Source organism: Pocillopora verrucosa, chromosome 11 (assembly GCF_036669915.1).
Source record: "Pocillopora verrucosa isolate sample1 chromosome 11, ASM3666991v2, whole genome shotgun sequence".
Classification (NCBI taxonomy): Eukaryota; Metazoa; Cnidaria; class Anthozoa; order Scleractinia; family Pocilloporidae; genus Pocillopora; species Pocillopora verrucosa.
The window spans coordinates 16,267,987-16,287,529 of record NC_089322.1 but is presented as its reverse complement, the minus strand read 5'-3'; the positions used below and the strand labels follow the sequence as shown (position 1 = coordinate 16,287,529).

At 39.7% G+C, this 19,543-nt stretch overlaps 3 protein-coding genes and 1 long non-coding RNA gene across 5 annotated transcripts; all 4 read right to left on the bottom strand.

Annotated features, from left to right (window-relative positions):
- Nucleotides 1-209: 209 nt before the first annotated feature.
- Nucleotides 210-3,617, bottom strand: LOC131784041 (E3 ubiquitin-protein ligase TRIM71). The gene has a single exon (XM_059100822.2). The coding sequence runs from the start codon at nucleotides 3,553-3,555 to the stop codon at nucleotides 1,348-1,350; it is 2,208 nt and encodes a 735-aa protein (XP_058956805.2). The 5' UTR covers nucleotides 3,556-3,617; the 3' UTR covers nucleotides 210-1,347.
- A 1,654-nt stretch (nucleotides 3,618-5,271) lies between these two features.
- On the bottom strand, nucleotides 5,272-7,533 carry LOC136276956 (uncharacterized). Its single transcript, XR_010715700.1, has 3 exons — nucleotides 7,397-7,533; nucleotides 7,020-7,200; nucleotides 5,272-6,348 (listed from the first exon to the last, which is right to left on the bottom strand). It is a non-coding gene; the product is annotated as an uncharacterized lncRNA (long non-coding RNA).
- Nucleotides 7,534-11,161: 3,628 nt separating this feature from the next.
- Nucleotides 11,162-15,833, bottom strand: LOC131785283 (E3 ubiquitin-protein ligase RNF8-like). Of its 2 annotated transcripts, XR_010715766.1 has the most exons (5): nucleotides 15,297-15,833; nucleotides 14,414-14,468; nucleotides 13,785-13,926; nucleotides 12,717-12,797; nucleotides 11,162-11,795 (listed from the first exon to the last, which is right to left on the bottom strand). XR_010715766.1 is itself a non-coding variant. In XM_066158705.1 (4 exons), the coding sequence occupies exons 1-4, from the start codon at nucleotides 15,339-15,341 to the stop codon at nucleotides 13,528-13,530; spliced, it is 321 nt and encodes a 106-aa protein (XP_066014802.1). In that variant the 5' UTR covers nucleotides 15,342-15,833; the 3' UTR covers nucleotides 13,484-13,527. The 2 variants fall into 2 exon arrangements, 1 of the variants encoding a protein (XP_066014802.1); XM_066158705.1 differs by lacking the exons at nucleotides 11,162-11,795; nucleotides 12,717-12,797 and adding an exon at nucleotides 13,484-13,606.
- A 136-nt stretch (nucleotides 15,834-15,969) lies between these two features.
- LOC131796950 (E3 ubiquitin-protein ligase TRIM71-like) lies at nucleotides 15,970-19,332 on the bottom strand. Its single transcript, XM_059114572.2, has one exon. It carries the CDS (start codon nucleotides 19,285-19,287, stop codon nucleotides 17,011-17,013), a length of 2,277 nt encoding a protein of 758 aa, XP_058970555.2. The 5' UTR covers nucleotides 19,288-19,332; the 3' UTR covers nucleotides 15,970-17,010.
- Nucleotides 19,333-19,543: the final 211 nt, after the last annotated feature.

The following is a 19,543-nucleotide window of genomic DNA, read 5'->3' as shown; positions in this document are numbered from 1 at the left end:
CAATCTGCCCGAGTCAAAAATAATCCTAAATACCCTTCTTCATCCAAAGAAGAGTTTTTAGGACAGCAAAAAGATAATTAATCTATTACTCATGCAGCCATTCTTGTTGCACAGTAACACACGTTTGAAAATCAAACAAGTAAATTTATTCACAGTGCTGTCAATAAGATATTTGTTTTATCGATGGTCAATGCTATAGAAACTTAAAGGATAAGCACTTTAGAACAGTTCATGAATACAGTGGAAAATATCCTGTAATATCTGTAATTCATTCAATCAATCGACACTTTCATAATACTTAAAGGAACTTATTCATGAAAACTCCTGCATGCATAAAATACCTAAATAGAAATGCAAACTTGATGCATTCAAAACACTCCTCAGTCTTTAGACGGTTTCTAATAACAATTTAAATGTTATTCCTCCAAAAGTAACGAAGCACTACGAAATTGTTGAATTGTTTACAGCTTAATCATGCAAGCTGCTGTCAATGTGTTAATTTAAAAATTTGATACAAAGGTATGCTTCATTTGATGAGAGAATTACTATTATTTAACTTAACCAAAACTCTATCAAAATATGCTCACGGAAAAGTCTACTAGATGCTGGAAAAATGCAAAGTTGATAAGTAAAATGTATCATCAACAATTTACATTAATCAATGCCACTGTACATTTATTTTGCAGAAATGTGTTTTTTTTTTGCCTCAATAATACTCCTAAATCTTTGAGCGGTTACAAAGCTTAATCTCGTTTGAAATCGATTTTGTGGTCTGTCAAAACTATAACAAAATTCCGGCATGTGATTGGTTATCACCAGCTCGATTTGAGCACCAATTGGACAGTGCAGATGTCATCCTTGTAACTGGACAATTGAATAGAACAGTTGACATGTCATGCCTGTGTAAATGGACAATGCGTGTCATATGCAAGCGCTGTTGTCGCGCATTTCGGCGACTGAACCGTTGTCTTTTCGTGAAAACGTATAACCGATGTCTAGTTTCTTTTTTAAACTGGTGATTGACAAATGGGACTCCCCGTTCGTAGTCGTCCGATTTTGTCAATCACTCGTATGATTATAGACCGAATTGGACTCCACTCAGTCCTATTACTATAATTTAATAAAAGCTCACACAATCACATTTCTGAAGTGATGAATCAACAATTCTTTGAAACTGTCCTTGAAAAATTAGAAGGCAAGTTGCTGATTCTAGCCATTTTCTTTCAAGTTCTCTTGTGACACGTGACATGTCACAGTTTTCCGTAAATTAATAAAACAATAAAACTTACAGATATTCGCAAAAGGTTTGCTTACGAAGAATTGATAGTTACTTTCAAAAATGGGCATTCATTTCAGAATGTAAACTTCTTTCTTTCTGAAGTCTGTGACCACAATCCGATCATCTAGCATTGGGGTGACACTCCACGGCCGTCCAAACTGAATATTTGAACTTGTCTTTCCAGTGAAAGCTCCTTCCAATGTAAACTGTTGAACTCGATTATTTCCCCAATCACATAAGAAAACGTTATTATGTTTGTCAACACATAAGCCATGCGGCTGATTCAACTGTCCATCACCATTTCCTATTTCTCCAAACTTGTACAAAAACTGTCCTCTCTCATCAAACACTTTCACACAGTTATTATTCATGTCAGCTACAAAGAACTTTTCCTCGTAACAAACGCAGTCGATGGGATGATCCAGCCTTTCTGGACCGCTGTCTCCAAACTTAAACACAGGTTCACCATCCATTGTAAACACCTGAATTCTGCTGTTATTAAAATCCGCTACAACGATAAAACGTCCATCACTTGTAATACAAACACTTACAGGATTCTCAAACTCTCCATCTCCACTTCCCTTTTTTCCAAAGCTTTTCGCAAAGTTTCCTGTCTGTACATTAAACTGCTGTATTCGGTGATTATATTCATCTGCCACAAGAATCTCGTCATCGTTGAGGAACGTGACCTCAGCTGGATTCTTTAATTGTCCATTCTCATCTCCATAAGAACCAATTTTTCGCACAAACTTTCCTGTCTCATCAAATACCAGGATACAATGACGATTCAGATCAGCCACTGCAATAACACCTTTACTGTTCACTGCAATGCCGGCAGGACATTGCAGCATTTCTCCCTGAACGTCCAACTTGCCTATAACATTTAACTCTCGTGCTTTGACCAGAAAAGAAAATGGACTCCGGGCAAGTTTCTGTCCATTTATCTTTAATTCTATTTTATAAGGACCAGGTACTTTCGCTACAAATTTTGCTTGGAAATTTCCATCTTCTTTTTCACTCGTCACCAAGCTCCTCACCTGATCCGCAGGGTTTACGTGTATTTCAACACGATCTGTGTGCTGAGTGTTTCTGATTTCTCCTTCGCTTGATTTGGGACAAATTAGTAGCTCTGCCTCTACACCAGCTTGGAAATTCTGATCCAGTCCTTCCACGGTCGATCCTTGCACATCTGTCTTGCTGAACTTCGTAAATCCCAGATTCAAACTCTCTGGTTCACATGTCGACACAAACTCCACACACGAGCTAACCGGAAGTGCAGGCATTGTGGTCTCGATGAGGTCTTTGATTCGTTCTTCTACATTTTTCTTGTTTTGCATTATGTCTGAACTTGAGCTTCTCTCAACCAGGTTGTTACTGAACTCAAATGCTTGGTCAAGTTGCTTTTCCAAAGAGACAACCGATGCTTTTCCAGAATGTAATTTCTCAATCCTTGACACGCGAGTCTTCTCTAGGGCAGTAATGGCTTCACGTTCTAGTTGGCGAAGCTTTCCCATCATCTGTTCGGTTGCTTGGGAAACTTGGCGTTTAGCTGTGGTAATGTTCGTTTCCAACTCATTTTCCGTGTTTTCAAATTCACGAATAACACCTCGGCAGACCTCCTTCCTCTCTTTGACCAGCTTTGCTCTGGCAATGATGTTTGCTTTTTCATCGTCCGCTGCCTTTTCAAGCGGAACAACATCGTGGCTCTTGTGATCAGTGGCGATGCAAACCTGACACACGCAGCTTTGACAGCCCACACAGAAAAACTTTGTTACTTCTTTCTCGTGATACTTAACGGTGCAAAATGACTGCCGTTTCAACAACGCCTCGTAGTCTGTAGCTTGAAACTGTCGCACTGGTGTGACTTTGTGTCCTTGAAACAAAGTTTCTCGAAATACTTCGTGTGCTTTCACACACTCTGGGCACATAAACTTCTCGCAATCAAAGCAGTAATTGATCTCAGCGCTCTTCTTCTGGCATGTGCTACAGCTGATTTCATTTCCCTCGCCGCTGCGTCGAACGGCGAGAAGACTCAACAAACTGTTGTGCAGAAAACTGCTCGGAAGTTTATCAAAACGCTTTCCTTCAGGGATGCCAATTTGTGCCTGACACTCGGGGCATCGATAAAACCCTTGTTTTTGGCTCGTTAGTGCATGTCTCTCCAGGCATTCACAGCAGAACGTATGAAGGCAAGCAATGGTCTTCGGTTTGGTGTAAGTATCCAAACAAATCGAGCATGTTACATGTTTCTTGAGGTCTTTTAGAAGTGACTCCATCACGAATTGCTGAGTGAAACACAGCCCTATTTTGTTTGAGATTCCGAGAAACTGAACTTGGATTAGCATTCTATTTAAAGCAGCGAAGCAGATCTCTGTAGGGATCGCGTGATTGACAGTTTTGAATTACAATTTTATTCACCTATTGTTTACTTTCTCTATCACTGCGCAGTAAAATCGATTTCATAGCGCGACCGAATGTGTCGCTGTAGCAACTGTATCACGAGATACACCACGCTGGGAACGTTTGTTCATGTACCATCTAGCTCATTTTATCATCGCTACATTTACCGCCGTTTAGTGAGTTTGGGATTCCGAGAAACTTTTTTTGATTCCACACGAAAATTATTAGAGAGGTTTTTTGGAAGCGACTCCATTACGAATTGCTGAGAGAAACACACCTTCTTTTGTCTGAGATTCCGAGAAACTGAATTATATTTAAAGAAGCGAATTAGATCCCTTGAGAATCATGTGATCTTTGCACAGAGATTGACAGTTTTGCATTTCAATTTTATTCACCTACTGTCTACTTTCTCCATCACTGCGTAACTATATCGATTCCCTGATAGCGTGACCGAATGTGTCGCTCTAGCCATTGTATCACGAAAAGAACACGCTGCAAACGTTTGAAATTATACCATCCACCTCATTTTATCATGGCTATATTTATCGCCGTATAGTGAGTTGAGATTCCAAGAAACTTGTGCAACTTTCAAACATCAGTCTTCCGGTTCAACACATGCGAAAAGAACGGGGGAAGGGAGGGTGGGATGATGAGGGGAAAAAAAGAGACTCGGTTGAAAGTAGATGGAGGAATCAGCTTCTTAGCTAAGTTCTTCTCTTTTCAAGCGCTCGGTGACAGCCAAACAGAGGGTGAAGCTGATGTGGTCTCACCTTCGGTCCAAGGCTGTTTGAATACAGTGTATGCATCAAATAGGAGATTTTGACGCCTAATGCTGTTGTTAATCGGCATTTAAAAGTTTGAAAAAGATAATACATAACAATCTAGATAAGCCCTTTCTACATAGAAGGCAGGTTTGTTACAATAAGCCGGTAACAGGCATAGAAGCATGACAATGGTGGAAATAAAACTTTTTAGTGCGGCCTTCTTTGTATCACAGTCCAGTTACTCTAAATGTCAGCGGTATCTTCCCTGAGGACTCGGGCCAGTCTCTGCCGAGGTTTTGCCATTCGACACTACGTTAAACCTCGGCGCACGTATGTTTTCATCGCTTGTTATTCTCGCCTTTATTTTTCGGATGAGGATCGTTTAACTAGACTCACATCGAAGAAATAGAACATTACGAAATCATTACGGATATTGTAGCACCTTTCAAGGTTACGGAAAAGGACACTTGCTTCTTTGAAAGGATTTGTCATACAGTATTGTATTCAAACAGTGTGCTGAGCGTATTTGTTCGGATCGAATAAAACGTGGAATTGACACTGAATTGACGGCTGTTACACAAAATCTTTTTGACAACCATGAGAAGCCATTACTTGGCCGTGGATCTATAGTTACTGACTACGTATTTAAACCAAAAACAATTTTAAAACATATAAAAACATTGAATACAGAGAACACCAGAAAATAAAATCAGCTCACAAGAGCTACTTCAACCTCCGACTAAATGTAAACCAAGTTCTCATTCCAAACATACAGCAAAGGTAGGTATAAATAGTTTATTAATCTACTTGTAGTTCTGGTATTGCCTTAGTAACTTTATATGATATGTACATGCACACAGATATACAACACTGTATTCTCAAAAAGCGAATTTCAATCGAGTGTCCAAATCTAAATTGATCACAACTGGATCACCAAATCCAAATTGATCACAACTGCCAATCGTCGAGCACTTTTCAATTGAGCATCGAAAAACCAAATCCAGTTGTGATGACAACTGCCAATCAGAAAAAAGGTTACCATGATTATTAGCCAATGAGAACACAGAGTAGAAACAGGCAACCTCCTTAAAGCGCGGGAAAACGCGAGTGACCAAGTCGTGTTTGGTTTTAGTTTTACATTTGATTGGTTGAGATTGTGACACGAGTTTTCTGGACCAATCACACAACGAAGTGAAGCAAAACCAAAGCAATCCAGCATCACTTTTGATACTCATTTGGAAACTGCTCTAATAAAGGAAATATAATAAAATGCCAAAGATAACTCAAAGAAAAAAACTGGCAAAGAGCCTGACGCGTTGGAAATATACGAATGGCCCTACTCCACACTCGATCTTGATAAGGCTCGTACCTGATTGGTCAAGAGGGCGGCATAGGCTTTCTAAACCAATAACAGACTACAGTCAAGGTAAACTAATACCCATGACTATATCCATGACTACTTTCGACACTCAATTGAAAATTTCTTTCATAGTTTACAATATTACCATACAAATATTAGTCTTAAAAGAATTCTGAAAATGTCTAGTGATTAAGAGGGTCTTAATGGGGATAACCGTTAGCCGTAGAACGGCCAAAAAATTTAGCCGTTAGGCGTAAAAATTGACAAATTTTAACCGTTAGTCGTAAAAAAAGTTTACCGCAAACAATATGTCTGGGGGAAACAATGGAAAGGTGTTAACCGTTAGCCGTAAATTGGCCAAAATTTTAACCGTTAGCCGTAAAAGCCATCACCCCATTGAGACCCTCGATTAAGTCTCTTTATACTGACGCCGCATCGCGCTACTCATTAGGTCTGATCTGTAGAGTTATTTTCTGTTGATTACCCAGGCATTTTCGTAATTTATTCCCAGTCATCGTCAGCATTTGTTCCAAAACTGAAACTGTCTGCAACAAAAGGCGGCGCAATAAATATCAGAGTATCTCCCTTACTCTAAAAAATATTTTCGCTTCAGCATAAGCTAATACATCTCCTTGTTGCATCAAATCTTTGCCTCGTCTCTGTACAATAAAAACCTCATATTAGACTATTCGTGACCTTTTTCCCGACGAGGGCCACGGACTTGGTCACCAGTTGCTGTTTCAGAAATGAGCTCCATCTTGCGATCAGGTATTCCTTTTTCAAGGGGGAGGGGGAAAAGAGAAAGAGCAACTGTGGTGCTTCCATACCATCCCCCTCCCTCCCCCCCCCCAAAAAAGAGAAGAAGACCGCCTGATTCAGGCTTAATGAATCTATGGTTCTCAAAGACTGGTAAAAGGAACTAGCAAAAATTGAGTACACGAGAGCTGTGTCCCCCGTTTCTAAGTCTTGTGTCTTGTTAAAGGAAGGGTGTTTTAAAATGGATATTGATCGATAGGTGATATGTGTAAGCTTTTCATTGGGCCACACCTTTTGCTCCTTTCCCCCTAGCACGGGTCCCTCTTCAACCCCTGGTATTCTCCCCTATGAATGGCAGCGTGATGGGGTCACTAACAGGAGTGCATCCCCCGTCCCCACCCCCCAAGGCTCTTGGTTTCCAAAGCAATTCCCTGTTCACAAATTTTTTTCCACAACTAACCTGTGTGAGCACATCCAGCTGGCCAACAATGGGCTCCAGAGTTATGCTCAACTGTGGAGGAATATCTCTCCTTTCCAGGGGTGTGGTGAGGGCCCTGGCAGAGGCTGTGTAGCTGGAATGCCTCCCAAACCATCAGCCTCCCCTGAATCCTCCCTGCTACTTCATCTAATTTGCTCTGTCTCTGAAGAGTGAGAATTTGCAAGACAACATCTTGGTTAACTTGGCTCTTAAACTGAACCAAGTAAGGTGGAAGGGGTTCTCATGAACTTCACATCCTAGCTATCAACTGATGCAATCTGGCAAAGTCAAAAAAATAATCCTAAATAGCCTACTTCATCCAAAGATGAGATTTTAATACAACAAAAGAGATAACTTACCATTACTCATGCAGCCATTCTTGTTGCACAGTAACACACTTTTGCAAATCAAACAAATAAATTTATTCAAAATGCATTCAGTAAGATATCACTTCAACAATGGTCAACACTATTTGAACCTAAAGGAGAACTGTACTCAGTTCATGAGCATAGTGAAAAGTATCCTATAATATCAGTAATTCATTCAATCAATTGATATTTCATACTATTTAAAGGAACTTGTTCATGAAAACTCCTGCATGCATGGAATACCTAAATAACAATTGCAACTTGATGCAATCAAAACACTCCTCAGTCTATAGACGGTTTCTAAATACATCTCAAATGCAATTCCTGCAAAAGCAAATAAGGTAGGTAGATGCTATGCTTTTATCTCCTTAAACGGAAACTAATAAAAGCGATGCATTAAGGGAAATTGAAGTTTGGGAAAGTAAAAAATCACTGAAAAATCTTACTAAAAAAGAAGAGTTTCAAGCAGCTCACAAAAGGAGGCACACCAACAACTGACAGTCTTAAATGCAACCATTACAGTAGACTGTGCTGCTCACATGCTGAACTTGCAGTGCATCAATGCCCCTAAAGCACTTAACTGTTTCTCAGTCAACATCACCTGCAATGGACTGCCGATGATGATTAAAGTGGACTATAGTAAATTGACTGCTAATGATCTCATCTTGATCACTCTCATTTTCTTGCCCCTCCCAGGTAAAATGTCAGGCGGGATATAGGCGGGATCCCGGCAATCCCACCCAGGATCCCAGGTGGGAATGGTGGGATCCCGCCCTAGGTGGTGGGATCCCACCTTTCCCACCTGGGATGAAAATTTGATCCCACCTGGGATCCCGCATTTAATGCGGGATTCCTGCATCCCACCCGGGATCTTAGGTGGGACTTATGCATTCTACCTGGGATCCTGGTCGGGATTTACATATCCCACCTGGGATTCTTTATCCCACCCACGAAAATATTGTTTTTCTGTTTTTATTCTTACAAAACATTTTTGTGAGAGTTCCAATACTTATGGATCATCCACACACTCCGCAAATATTTGGCATGCGGACAAGACAGAGGTGGTCACTGTTCCCTTCGAGAAAATACACCTTTTAAATGACTTCTTCAATTTGCTTTAATTGAAACTCTGATCTGAAAATATTTTTAAAACAAGCCTTGTTAGTAGTGAGAAGTACAAACCGAGTTTCTTTTCATTACTTAATTTCTTAAATGTCCCAATCACTGGACCTCCTAAAAAATATTACTTCTTTATATTTTTGGTGCAAAATACAATTCCTTCTTTACATACAAATGAAAAGTACAAGTCACAGTTCAATAATAACAGCTCTAAAGTTTACTTGTTGTTCTTCTCTGAGTCAGCGATCAACAAAATTTTTCTATACCTTGTAGGTCTGGTATAAAATTTTACTTGTAGTATAAAATGACAACCTTGTATCTTCGTCCTCTCCACCCCTTTCCAAGCTCGGGAACACTTCGGACTGTGCAAAACCATTTGCAGACGAGAATTCCAATGCACCTCTGTAATCGCATGTAGTTGCTTCTGTCTCTCGTGCAAATGTTTTCTCCGTTATGAGACGCACTCGACTCTGTTGGCACCACTGCTAGTTCAGTGGAAAGACCGACTGAGGAATCGAGATGGCTAGCTGTGTTGGAACGTGTTGCTGAACGCTTGTTGTGGTCAAGCCTTGTTGATTTGGGTACTGGTACACTGGGATCATCTAGGTATCTCTTATACTTCCTAATGTGATTGGCTTGTGTTGTTTCTCACCTTCGCCGTGAACATAACTCAAGTGGGTTTCGAGTCTTTCTTTCCTCGAAAACGTTCGGCCACAAATCGTGCATTCTTGTTTGATTCTTGTCGATTATTTCTACATAGAGTGAATTCACATCATTATTTATGTCATCATCAAAACATGAGAGGAGAACCGATCAGAAGAGACAGAATAATGTTGCGCGTTTCTCTTGAGACTACAATGGGTCAAGCCAGCGGATTCTCTTTGCTAAAAGGTCCACGTGATCATGCCCGTGATCGGAAACAAAGAAAACTCCATTTGGCGCTCATCTTTGAATGTACTTTTCGTCGGTTAACCGCTCTTGCTTGAAGTTGTTTCTTTTCTCAATTGTTTTGCGTAATATAACACTTCTAAAGATGAGTTTTATTGTGGTTCAATGGGAAAACGAGAACAGCGTGAGAGTTTTAAATGAAAAGAAAGTCGTTGGCGCCGTGGAATTAAAAGAAGGGACAATTAACAGTTGACATATCGACTGGTTCAAACAACGATCGAGTGGCCATTTAAAGCTAGGATTTTTAGAAGTTTGTGGTGAGTACAAATTGCCATATTCGTTACGTGATCAAAATCTTATCAAAGAATAGAAATAACGGCTTGGATTAAGCTTACCTAACGCTCAGCGCAACTGAAACTCAAATAATTCTGAGAATCGAATTGGTCACTTGCATGCTGCAGTTTCCTAAGCTTACACTTTACAATGAAATAAATCTATGAGTAAGGTTTCAAGATTACTTTAGTCACATTTGGGAACATTCTGACCTTGCTTTGCTTTGAACAATTCGACTGAAGAGAGAGCAGACTTTCAATCAGTACCTTTGTCAAAATTTTGATAACATGAATTATTGAGGTTTTGTCTTTCTTCTATTCTTTGATACACATCAGCCAATTTTTTTAAACGTGGAGCCTTATTACACTGTAGATGGTCTGCTTAAATGATGAAGAAAAAGTTATATGCTGAGTTGTGCTGTTATTATTTAACAATGTTCGGTTAAGAAATTTGTTAATGAAACATATCAAACACATGCTGGTTCATTGCAAATAAATTATGAGATCTTTATCACATGTAGTCTGTGAATTCATGTACTGTTTGAATCATTTATGATCAACAGCTTGGTAAGACAATGGGATCCCATTGGAGGTGTCAGTATGTTCTATACCTAGTTGGAAAGTTTTGGACCCTCAGTGGATTGATGGGGTCTATAGCTCACCTAGAAAATATTTATCCTCTTAATTTTACGGATTAGGTTACAAAAGGAATTGATAAGATATCCTATCTGGTACATTTTATAAATCTGTGGTCTCCAGTGATAAACAGGATCCCTCAAAGGATTTTTCTGAAAGTGGGAGGCCATCTGTAATTTTATGCAGGGTCTAAACTGGGATTGGCAGGATCCCAGATGCAATCCCGCCTTGGATATGATTTCCCAGGTGGGAAACTATCTGAAATTTGAGGCAGGATCCCAAGAGGGATTGGTGGGATTCTAGGTTTAATCCTGCCCGGGATGTGCTTTCCCAGGTGGGATGCTATTAGGAATTTAAGGCGGGATCCCATGTGGGATCCCATGCAGGATGTTCCATAATCCCAGGTGGGATCCCATGCAGGATGTTCCATAATCCCATGTGGGATCCCATGCGGGATGTTCCATAATCCCAGGTGGGATCCCATGCGGGATGTTCCATAATCCCAGGTGGGATCCCATGCGGGATGTTCCATAATCCCAGGTGGGATCCCATGCGGGATGTTCCATAATCCCAGGTGGGATCCCATGCGGGATGTTCCATAATCCCAGGTGGGATCCCATGCGGGATGTTCCATAATCCCACCCGGGATCCCACCTGAAAAAGGCGGGATCCCACCCGGGACACACCTGGGATCCCAGGTGGGATTGGCGGGATCCCACCTTATATTTTTACCTGGGCTCAGCCAGTTTGTTTGTTTTCACTGTCAGTTCTTATCACCTGCTCGTGTTATTTTCTTTTCATCTGGTTGGTCTATGAGATTTTTTAGGTTTTGGTTTTACATCCCCCCCCCTCCCAGATGGGATGTCAGTCCATTGCAGGTTACCCCCCAGCATTTCATCAGGTTTCCTTGACAGCAGTATCCATATATAATCCTGGGTGGAGAGAACCCTGTGAAAGTAAAGTGTCTCACCCAAGAACACAACACAGCAACATGTCCAAGTCTTGAACTCAGAGCTCTAGACATTTACCCCTCACTCCCTAACATTAGTATACATATTCTCCCTACTGCTCTCTAAATATTTCCTTCGGTGCTGACAAGGAGAATTTGATTAACAATCAAGAGGGTTTGTTAGTTTGTGATCATTTCCTACTTTCTCATGACCTTAATGTTTGATTCAGGGGTGATATTGAAAGGAGAATTTAGATGCTAGTCACTCTTAAGAGAACAGGTTAAGCTGCCATCTCATATTTAATCTTCTTATTTAATCTTATAATTTCCTATTTGATGAATTCACAACTTGTCCAGACTTACCTTGGGCAGCAGCCTCTTCAGGTGCAGTCCTTGGAGGGGGTCATGAGTATGGGGTGTTGGTACAGATGGGGATGCTGCTCTTTTTCTGTGGGAGTCAGTAGCACTGAAAGCATCACAAAAAGCTATTTAACACACTACCAGTTACATGTAGGAGGCTTAACCCTTTCACTCCCACAAGTGACCAAGACAGAATTTCTCCTTACAATATCAATACAATATCAAGCAGGGAAGTGACAAGAATAGAGAAGAATGTCAATCATGGGATTATTAGTTGATCCAATACCAAATTCTCTGAACTAACATCATAAGAATTGTATGGCATATAGTAAGGAGAATTACTAATTAGATCTTGGGAGTGAAAGGGTTAAGCAGCTAAAAAATTAAAAACAAACAAACAAGAACAATCTTGAAGACAAAAATATCTGATATGTTTCAGAGAATTGACGAAAAAAATATTACATGCAATTTTCTATAAACAAAAGTGAAATGACATGAAAAAGCAATACTGGTAAATTTGATTTTGCTTTTTTAATCTTTTGTACACAGCAGTTCACAAAGAATCTTACACATGCAAACATCACTTGTCAGAAAATATCACACAGGTGAATAGTGCTTTTCATGTGTACTGATTCCTTTGTTCAGAAGAGATCAGCAAGTACTATTCACTGCCAAGCAGGTGAAGAGAAAAAATTAATTTCAACCATTTTTTGTTATATTGACAGAAATGAACTAATTTTTTTTGGTTTCTGTATGGTATATATCAAAACAATTATTCACCAAAGTGTTAGTGAATATTGGCGGATATTAGCTGAGCCACAAAATGGCAAGGTAAATATCCACCATTGTTCACCTCCACTGAGGTGAAATACAATTGTTAATTATTTGTTTTAATTATGTTAGAAAGACAAGAAAAATGCTATAGGAATGATATGTTCAGTTCATAAGAATTTGTTTATTAAAAGATCAAATACAAAACTTAACTGCAACAACAAAAGTGGAAGGTTTTTTTCAAATCACTGCTCACCTGAATTTTCAGCTGCCTTTCTTCAAGTCCCTCTGGAGAAAGAACTTCTTCTGCTACTTTGTTTATTGTATTGTCTAGCACCTGGAAGGTCAAACAGAAAGCTTAGCACTTACTCATTATCATTACAATTAAATCCTTGTCTCTGATATGCAAAATACAGGACATGTCACAGAAATGAAAAAAAAAATTGTTTACATGTGAATAAGAATTGAGTCATTGAGTAAGTTTATAGCGCAGTTCACTGATAAGAGCACAAAAATATGCATGTTAAACTTGTAGAGAATGCATCTAGACCTGACACAGACTGGTCTTGACAGACAAGCAAATACATCTCAAGTACAGTGTTTAAAATCCACCCCTATTCTAGGATGTCACAATCTGACAAAACAGTACGCTTAAATAACATGAGAATGTCTTATAGAATACAATTCACCTTAACTTTCACTAACTGAGCAAGCAAAATTGAAGTGGAGAGAAAAAAAAAGCCTTAAATGACTTGTGATGAACTACAAGATTCTCCTTCCACATTGTTTTGTATTACCTCACAAAAAAGAAAGAAGAAGTTGGTGTTCCATAAAAAATAACCTTAGGGCTCTTTTCTAATCACCCCTCCAACTGATAACCCTTAGAACCCTAAGAGTAACAAGCATCTAATTTCTCCTTACAATATCACCCCTGAATCACACATTAAGGTCATGAAAATACAGGAAATAATCACTGACTAAAGAAGCCCTTGATTGTTCAACAATTTCTCCTTGTCAGCACTTTAGGAAATGTAGAGCAAACAGTATGGAGAATATGCATACTGATGTTAGGGTGTAAAGGATTCACTCACCTTCACTGGTACAGCAGACTTGAGTTGAGCCTTTGCTCGACAGTCTTTTGAATGACTAAGTAGAAACAAGAAAAATAATAATGGGGATTGTTTCCTTTATTCTTGCTACTTTAATGTGTGATTTAAGGGTGATATTGTAAGGAGAAATTAGATGCTTATCACCCTTAGGGGTTAAAAAGGTTACAGGTTAAGATGAATTTAGAACTAAAAAAATGCTCCATGATATGTCTCACCAAAGCCAGTCCCTGATACAACCAAAACAGAAAGTGTGTGAGCAAGGCAAAGTGTGTGCCAATACCATCAGTTCACGACAGATACAGCAAAGTAGCTCCTCATTTAAATCTTTTAAGCATCTCTTTGATCTGCTGTCATCTACTATATGAAATAAAAATTTAACATGAGCCCTGGCTATGTAACCTCTGATGCAATTGATAATAATTTTCTCCCAGACTTTTGCTAGAGGAAAACTTGCAATTGTGATGGAGAATATACAAAGTCATGTACCATTAAATCGAAAGTAAGAGGAGTATAACTGGGTACCGAATAATTTTCAGGGAAGCCTGATGAAATGCTGGGGGGGGGGGGGTAACCTTGTGATGAGCTGATATCCCATCTAGGGGGGGAGTGGTGAAACTCCTAGTTGCTTCATGCTAAGGAAGCCAGAATAATCTCCCACTAGTTGGGTCACTTTGCTTACAAACAGACTTTATTTACTCTTTTTTATTGAAAGTGGCATTAAGGGCTTTTTTCTTCACATCCCTTCAACAATAGACAGATGCCTTCAGTGGAGAGTTGCATCCTACATTTGTAACATTACATAAGATAAAGTTCAGTTTAATTCACTTCTTGGAGTTAAATGTACCTTCACTGATGTTTACTTCTTCTTGTGGATCAGCTTTTTGACCAACTTCAAAAACCTGGGATTGGAAAAGAATATTAATGGTTTTGATACATACCACAGAACACAATGTACTACACTGAATGATACCCTTTTAACTCTTGGATTTCCAGAAGTGATTATTATAGTCTGTAAATTTATAATGTCCATATGCTATCTAGTAAATATTCGAATACACGGTACTAAAACTTATCCATAGAAGTTGCTTTCTTGATCTGATTATTTAAACAAAGTTTAGCCATTATTTCACAAGACCTCATCCTAAATAATCTTCAATTTAGCCAGAACGAGACTGTTCATGACCTTTTTCCCCAAAGACGGTTATGGACTTAACAGCCAATTGCTGTTGGAGAAATGAGCTTAATATTGCTATCAGGTAGTCCTTTTTCAAGGAAAGGGTAGAGTAAATCTTGCAATCAGGAAGTCCTTTTTCAAGGGGGAGGGTAGAGAGAGAACGATTGTAGTGCTTTCCCACCACCCACCCCCCCCCCCCCCTTAAAAAATTCCTGATTCAGGATAAAAGAGACCATGCTTCTCAAAGGCTGGTAAAAGGAACTAACAAAAATTGAATACAGTATGGAAGCCACGCCCCCCGTTTCAAAGTCTCTTGTCTTGTTTAAGGATGTTTTAAAATGGATATTGATTAGTAATTGATATGTGTCAGCTTTTCATCGGGCCACACCCTTTTGCCCGTTTTCCCCTGACATGGTCCCCCTTCAACCTCTGGTATTCTCCCCAATGCATGGCAGTGTGATGGGGTTATTACCAGAAGTGCATCCCCACCCCACACCCAAGGCTCTTGGTTTCTACAAATAATTCCCTGTTCCGATATGTTTTCACGACCAACCTGTGTTAGCACATCCAGCTGTCCCATAATGTGCTCCAGTGTCATGCTCAGTTGTGGAGGAATATTACGTCTTTCCAGGGGTGTGGTGAGGGGAGGCTGTGAAGCTGGAATGCCTCCCAAACCATCAGCCTCCCCAGTCCTCCCTGTTACTTCATCTAATTTGCTCTGTCTCTGAACAATGAAAATTTGCAACAAAACATCTTGGTTAACTTTGCTCTTAAACCGAACCAAGTCAGGCGGAAGGGGTAGTCTTGAACATCACATCTTAGCTTTCAACTAATGCAATCTGGCAAAGTCAAAATAAAATCCTAAATAGGCTACTTCATCCAAGAAGAGATTTTAGTGCAAAAAAACAAGAAAATTTATCTATTGCTCAGGTAGCCATTCTTTTTGCACAGTAACACACTTTTGCCAATCAAACGAGTAAATTTATTAACAATGGATTCAGTAAGATATTTGTTTCAACAATGGCCAACACTATACAAACCTAATGGGTAAGCACTGAAGAACAGTTCATGAATACAGTGGAAAATAGCCTACAATATCAGTAATTTATTCAATTAATTTATAATGTATGAACAGCGTAGGTGTCATGCTTGTAATTGGACAATTGAATAGAACAGTTGACATATCATGCCTGTGTAAGTGGACAGGGCACATCATATGCACTCGCTGTCGTCGCGCATTTCGGCGAGTTAACTGTTTTTTTTTTTTTATGTTTTACGTATCACGTGCGGGGCAAAATTACTGAATGCTGATTGGCTGAGGAAAAGGGAATCTTTTCTTAGTCACTTGCTGCTGATTGAACCTCTTTGCTGTTAGCGGCAACTAGGTATTGATTGGCTTAACTGAGTGAAGCCGTTGTTAACTATATTTTGAGAATAAAATGTTCATCGAGTCTATTGATCAGTGTTTTGACATTTGTAGCGGTATTGAAAGGGCTTCATTCCACGGAAATCGTGCGTGAATGCAATTCCCTCAAAAATTTAGCACTTAATGTGATAAAAAAGTAATCATAAGTGCCCTCGAGCCTATGTGATTACAGATACTAAACGTATAACTGATGTCTGCTTGCTTTCTAACTCGTGATTGACAAATCGGATTCCCGCTTTGCAGTTGTCCGATTTTGTCACTCACCAGAATGATTAGAGACCGAATTGTGTCGAAAACGTGAAAAAGCTGTACCATGCTTCCTTATTAACTCACGAGTTATTCACTTGATTTGAAGATTTTACTAAAATGCTTCGGTTAACTCCCACTCACAACTCTCGACTTATTCGAAGGAAACACACACTCAACGTCCCGTTGTAAACACGTAGAACAGTGCCATATATGGGGCGATAAAACTCGTGCCACATACATATTGTTTGGTTATGTGTAGATAAACGAAATCACTCATCAATGTCAATCAAATAGGAATAATTAACGTATCGTACAGTTTCCAACAATTGGACTCCACTCAGTCCTTCCGCTATAATCAACTCACAACACAAAAAATTACATTAATGAAGTGACGCATCGACAATTCTTTGAACTCTCTAAGAAAAATTAGAAGGTAATTTGCTAATTCTAGCCATTTTCTTTCGAATTCTCTTGCGACACATGAAAGGTCACAATTTTCCGTAAATTAATAATTGAAAGTAATAAAAACCTAAAGATATTCGCAAAAGGTTTGCTTACGAAGAATTGATTGTTCCTTTCAAAAATTGGGTACTCATTTCAGAACGTAAACTTCTTTCTCTTTGAAGTCTGTGACTAAAATCCGACCATCTAGCATTGGGGTAACACTCCAGGGCCATCCAAATTGAATATTAGTACTTGTCTTTCCAATGAAAGTTCCTTCCAATGTAAACTGTTCAACGCGATTATTTCCCTTCTCACATAAGAAAATGTTGTTATCTTTGTCAACACATAAGCCATAAGGGGAATAAATCTGTCCATCACCGTTTCCTTTTTCTCCAAACTTGTACAAAAACTGCCCTTTCCCATCAAACACTTTCACACAGTTATTTCTGAGATCAGTTACAAAGAACTTTTCCTTGCAATAAACGCAGCTGACTGGACGATCCAGTTTTTCTGGGCCGCTGTCTCCAAACTTAAACACAGGTTCACTATCCATCGTAAACACCTGAATTCTGCTGTTAACATACTCTGTTACAACGATAAAACATCCATCACTTGTAGTACAAACACTTACGGGATTCGTAAACTCTCCATCTCCACTTCCCTTTTTTCCAAAGCTTTTTACAAAGTTCCCTGTCTGTACATTCAACTGCTGTATTCGGTGATTCAATTGATCCGCCACCAGAATCTCGTCATCGTTTATGAACGTGAGATCGTCTGGTTTGTTTAATTGTCCATCCTTGTCTCCATAGGAACCAAGTTTTCGCACAAACTTTCCTGTCTCATCAAATACCAGGACACTGTGACCTCTATGATCAGCCACAGCAATAACACCTTTGCTATTCACTGCAATGCCGGCTGGAGCTTGGAGCGTTTCTCCCTGAAAGTCTAACTTGCCTACAACATTTAACTCTCGTGCTTTAACCAGAATAGAAAATGGACTCTTGGCAAGTTTCTGTCCATTTATCTTTACTTCTATTTTATAAGTACCTGGTACTTTCACTACAAATTTTCCTTGGAAATTTCCATCCTCTTTTTCACTCGTCGCCAAACTCCTCACCTGATCCGCAGGGTCCATGTGTATTTCAACACGATCTGTGTGCTGAGTGTTTCTGATTTCTCCTTCGCTTGTTTTGGGACAAATTAGTAGCTCTGCCTCTATACCAGTTTGAAAATTTTGATCCAGTCCTTTCATGACCGATCCTTGCACATCAGTTTCGCTGAATTTCGTAAATCCCAGACTCAAACTCTCTGGTTCACATGTCGTCACAAATTCTACATACGAGCTAACCGGAAGTGCTGGCATTGTGGTCTTGATGAGGTCTTCGATTCGTTCTTCTACATTTTTCTTGTTTTGCATTATGTCTGAACTTGAGCTTCTCTCAACCAGGTTGTTACTGAACTCAAATGCTTGGTCAAGTTGCTTTTCAAAAGACACAACCGATGCTTTTCCAGAATGTAATTTCTCAATCCTTGACACGCGAGTCTTCTCGAGGACAGTAATGGCTTCACGCTCCAGTTGGCGAAGCTTTCCCATCATCTGTTCGGTTGCTTGAGAGACTTGGCGTTTAGCTGTGGTAATATTTGTTTCCAACTCATGTTCCGTGTTCTCAAATTCACGAATAACATCTCGGCAGACCTCTTTCTTCTCTTTTACGAGCTCAGCTCGGGCAATGATGTTTGCTTTTTCATCGTCCGCTGCCTTTTCAAGCGGAACAACATCGTGGCTTTTGTGATCAGTGGCGATGCAAACTTGACATACACACCTTTGACAGTCAACGCAAAAAAAACGAATCACATCTTTTTTGTGGTAATTCTCTGAGCAAAATGACTGCCTTTTCAACAAGGCCTCGTATTCTGAGGCTTGAAACTGTTGCACTGGTGTGACTTTGTGTCCCTCAAACATAGTTTCTCGAAACACTTCGTGTGCTTTCACACAGTCTGGGCACATAAACTTCTCGCAATCAAAGCAGTAGTTGATCTCAGCGCTCTTCTTCTGGCATGTACTACAGCTGATCTCATTTCCTTCGCCGCTGCGTCGAACTGCAAGAAGACTCAACAAACTGTTGTGCAGAAAACTGCTCGGCATATTATCAAAACGCTTTCCTTCAGGGATGCCAATTTGTGCTTGACACTCGGGGCATGGATAAAACCCCTGTTTTTGTCTCGCTAGTGCATGTCTCTCTAGGCATTCACAGCAGAACGTATGAAGACAAGCAATGGTCTTGGGTTTGGTGTAAGTATCCAAACAAATCGAACATGTTACGTGCTCTTTGAGGTTTTTTAGAAGCGACTCCATCACGAATTGCTGAGAAAAACACAGCCCTGTTTCGTTTGAGATTCCGAGAAACTGAACTTGTATTAGCATTCTATTTAAAGCAGCAAATCAGATCTCTGTAGGATCGCGTGATCTTCGCGCAGAGATTGACAGTTTTACATTGGAATTTTATCCACCTATCGTCTGCTTTCTCTGTCACTGCGTAGTAAAATCGATTTCATAGCGTGACGGAATGTGTCGCTCTACCCGCTGTATCATGAAAAACAACATGCTACGAAGGTTTGGAAATAAACCATTTACCTCATTTTATCGTCGCTACATTTACCACCGTTTAGTGAGTTCGGGA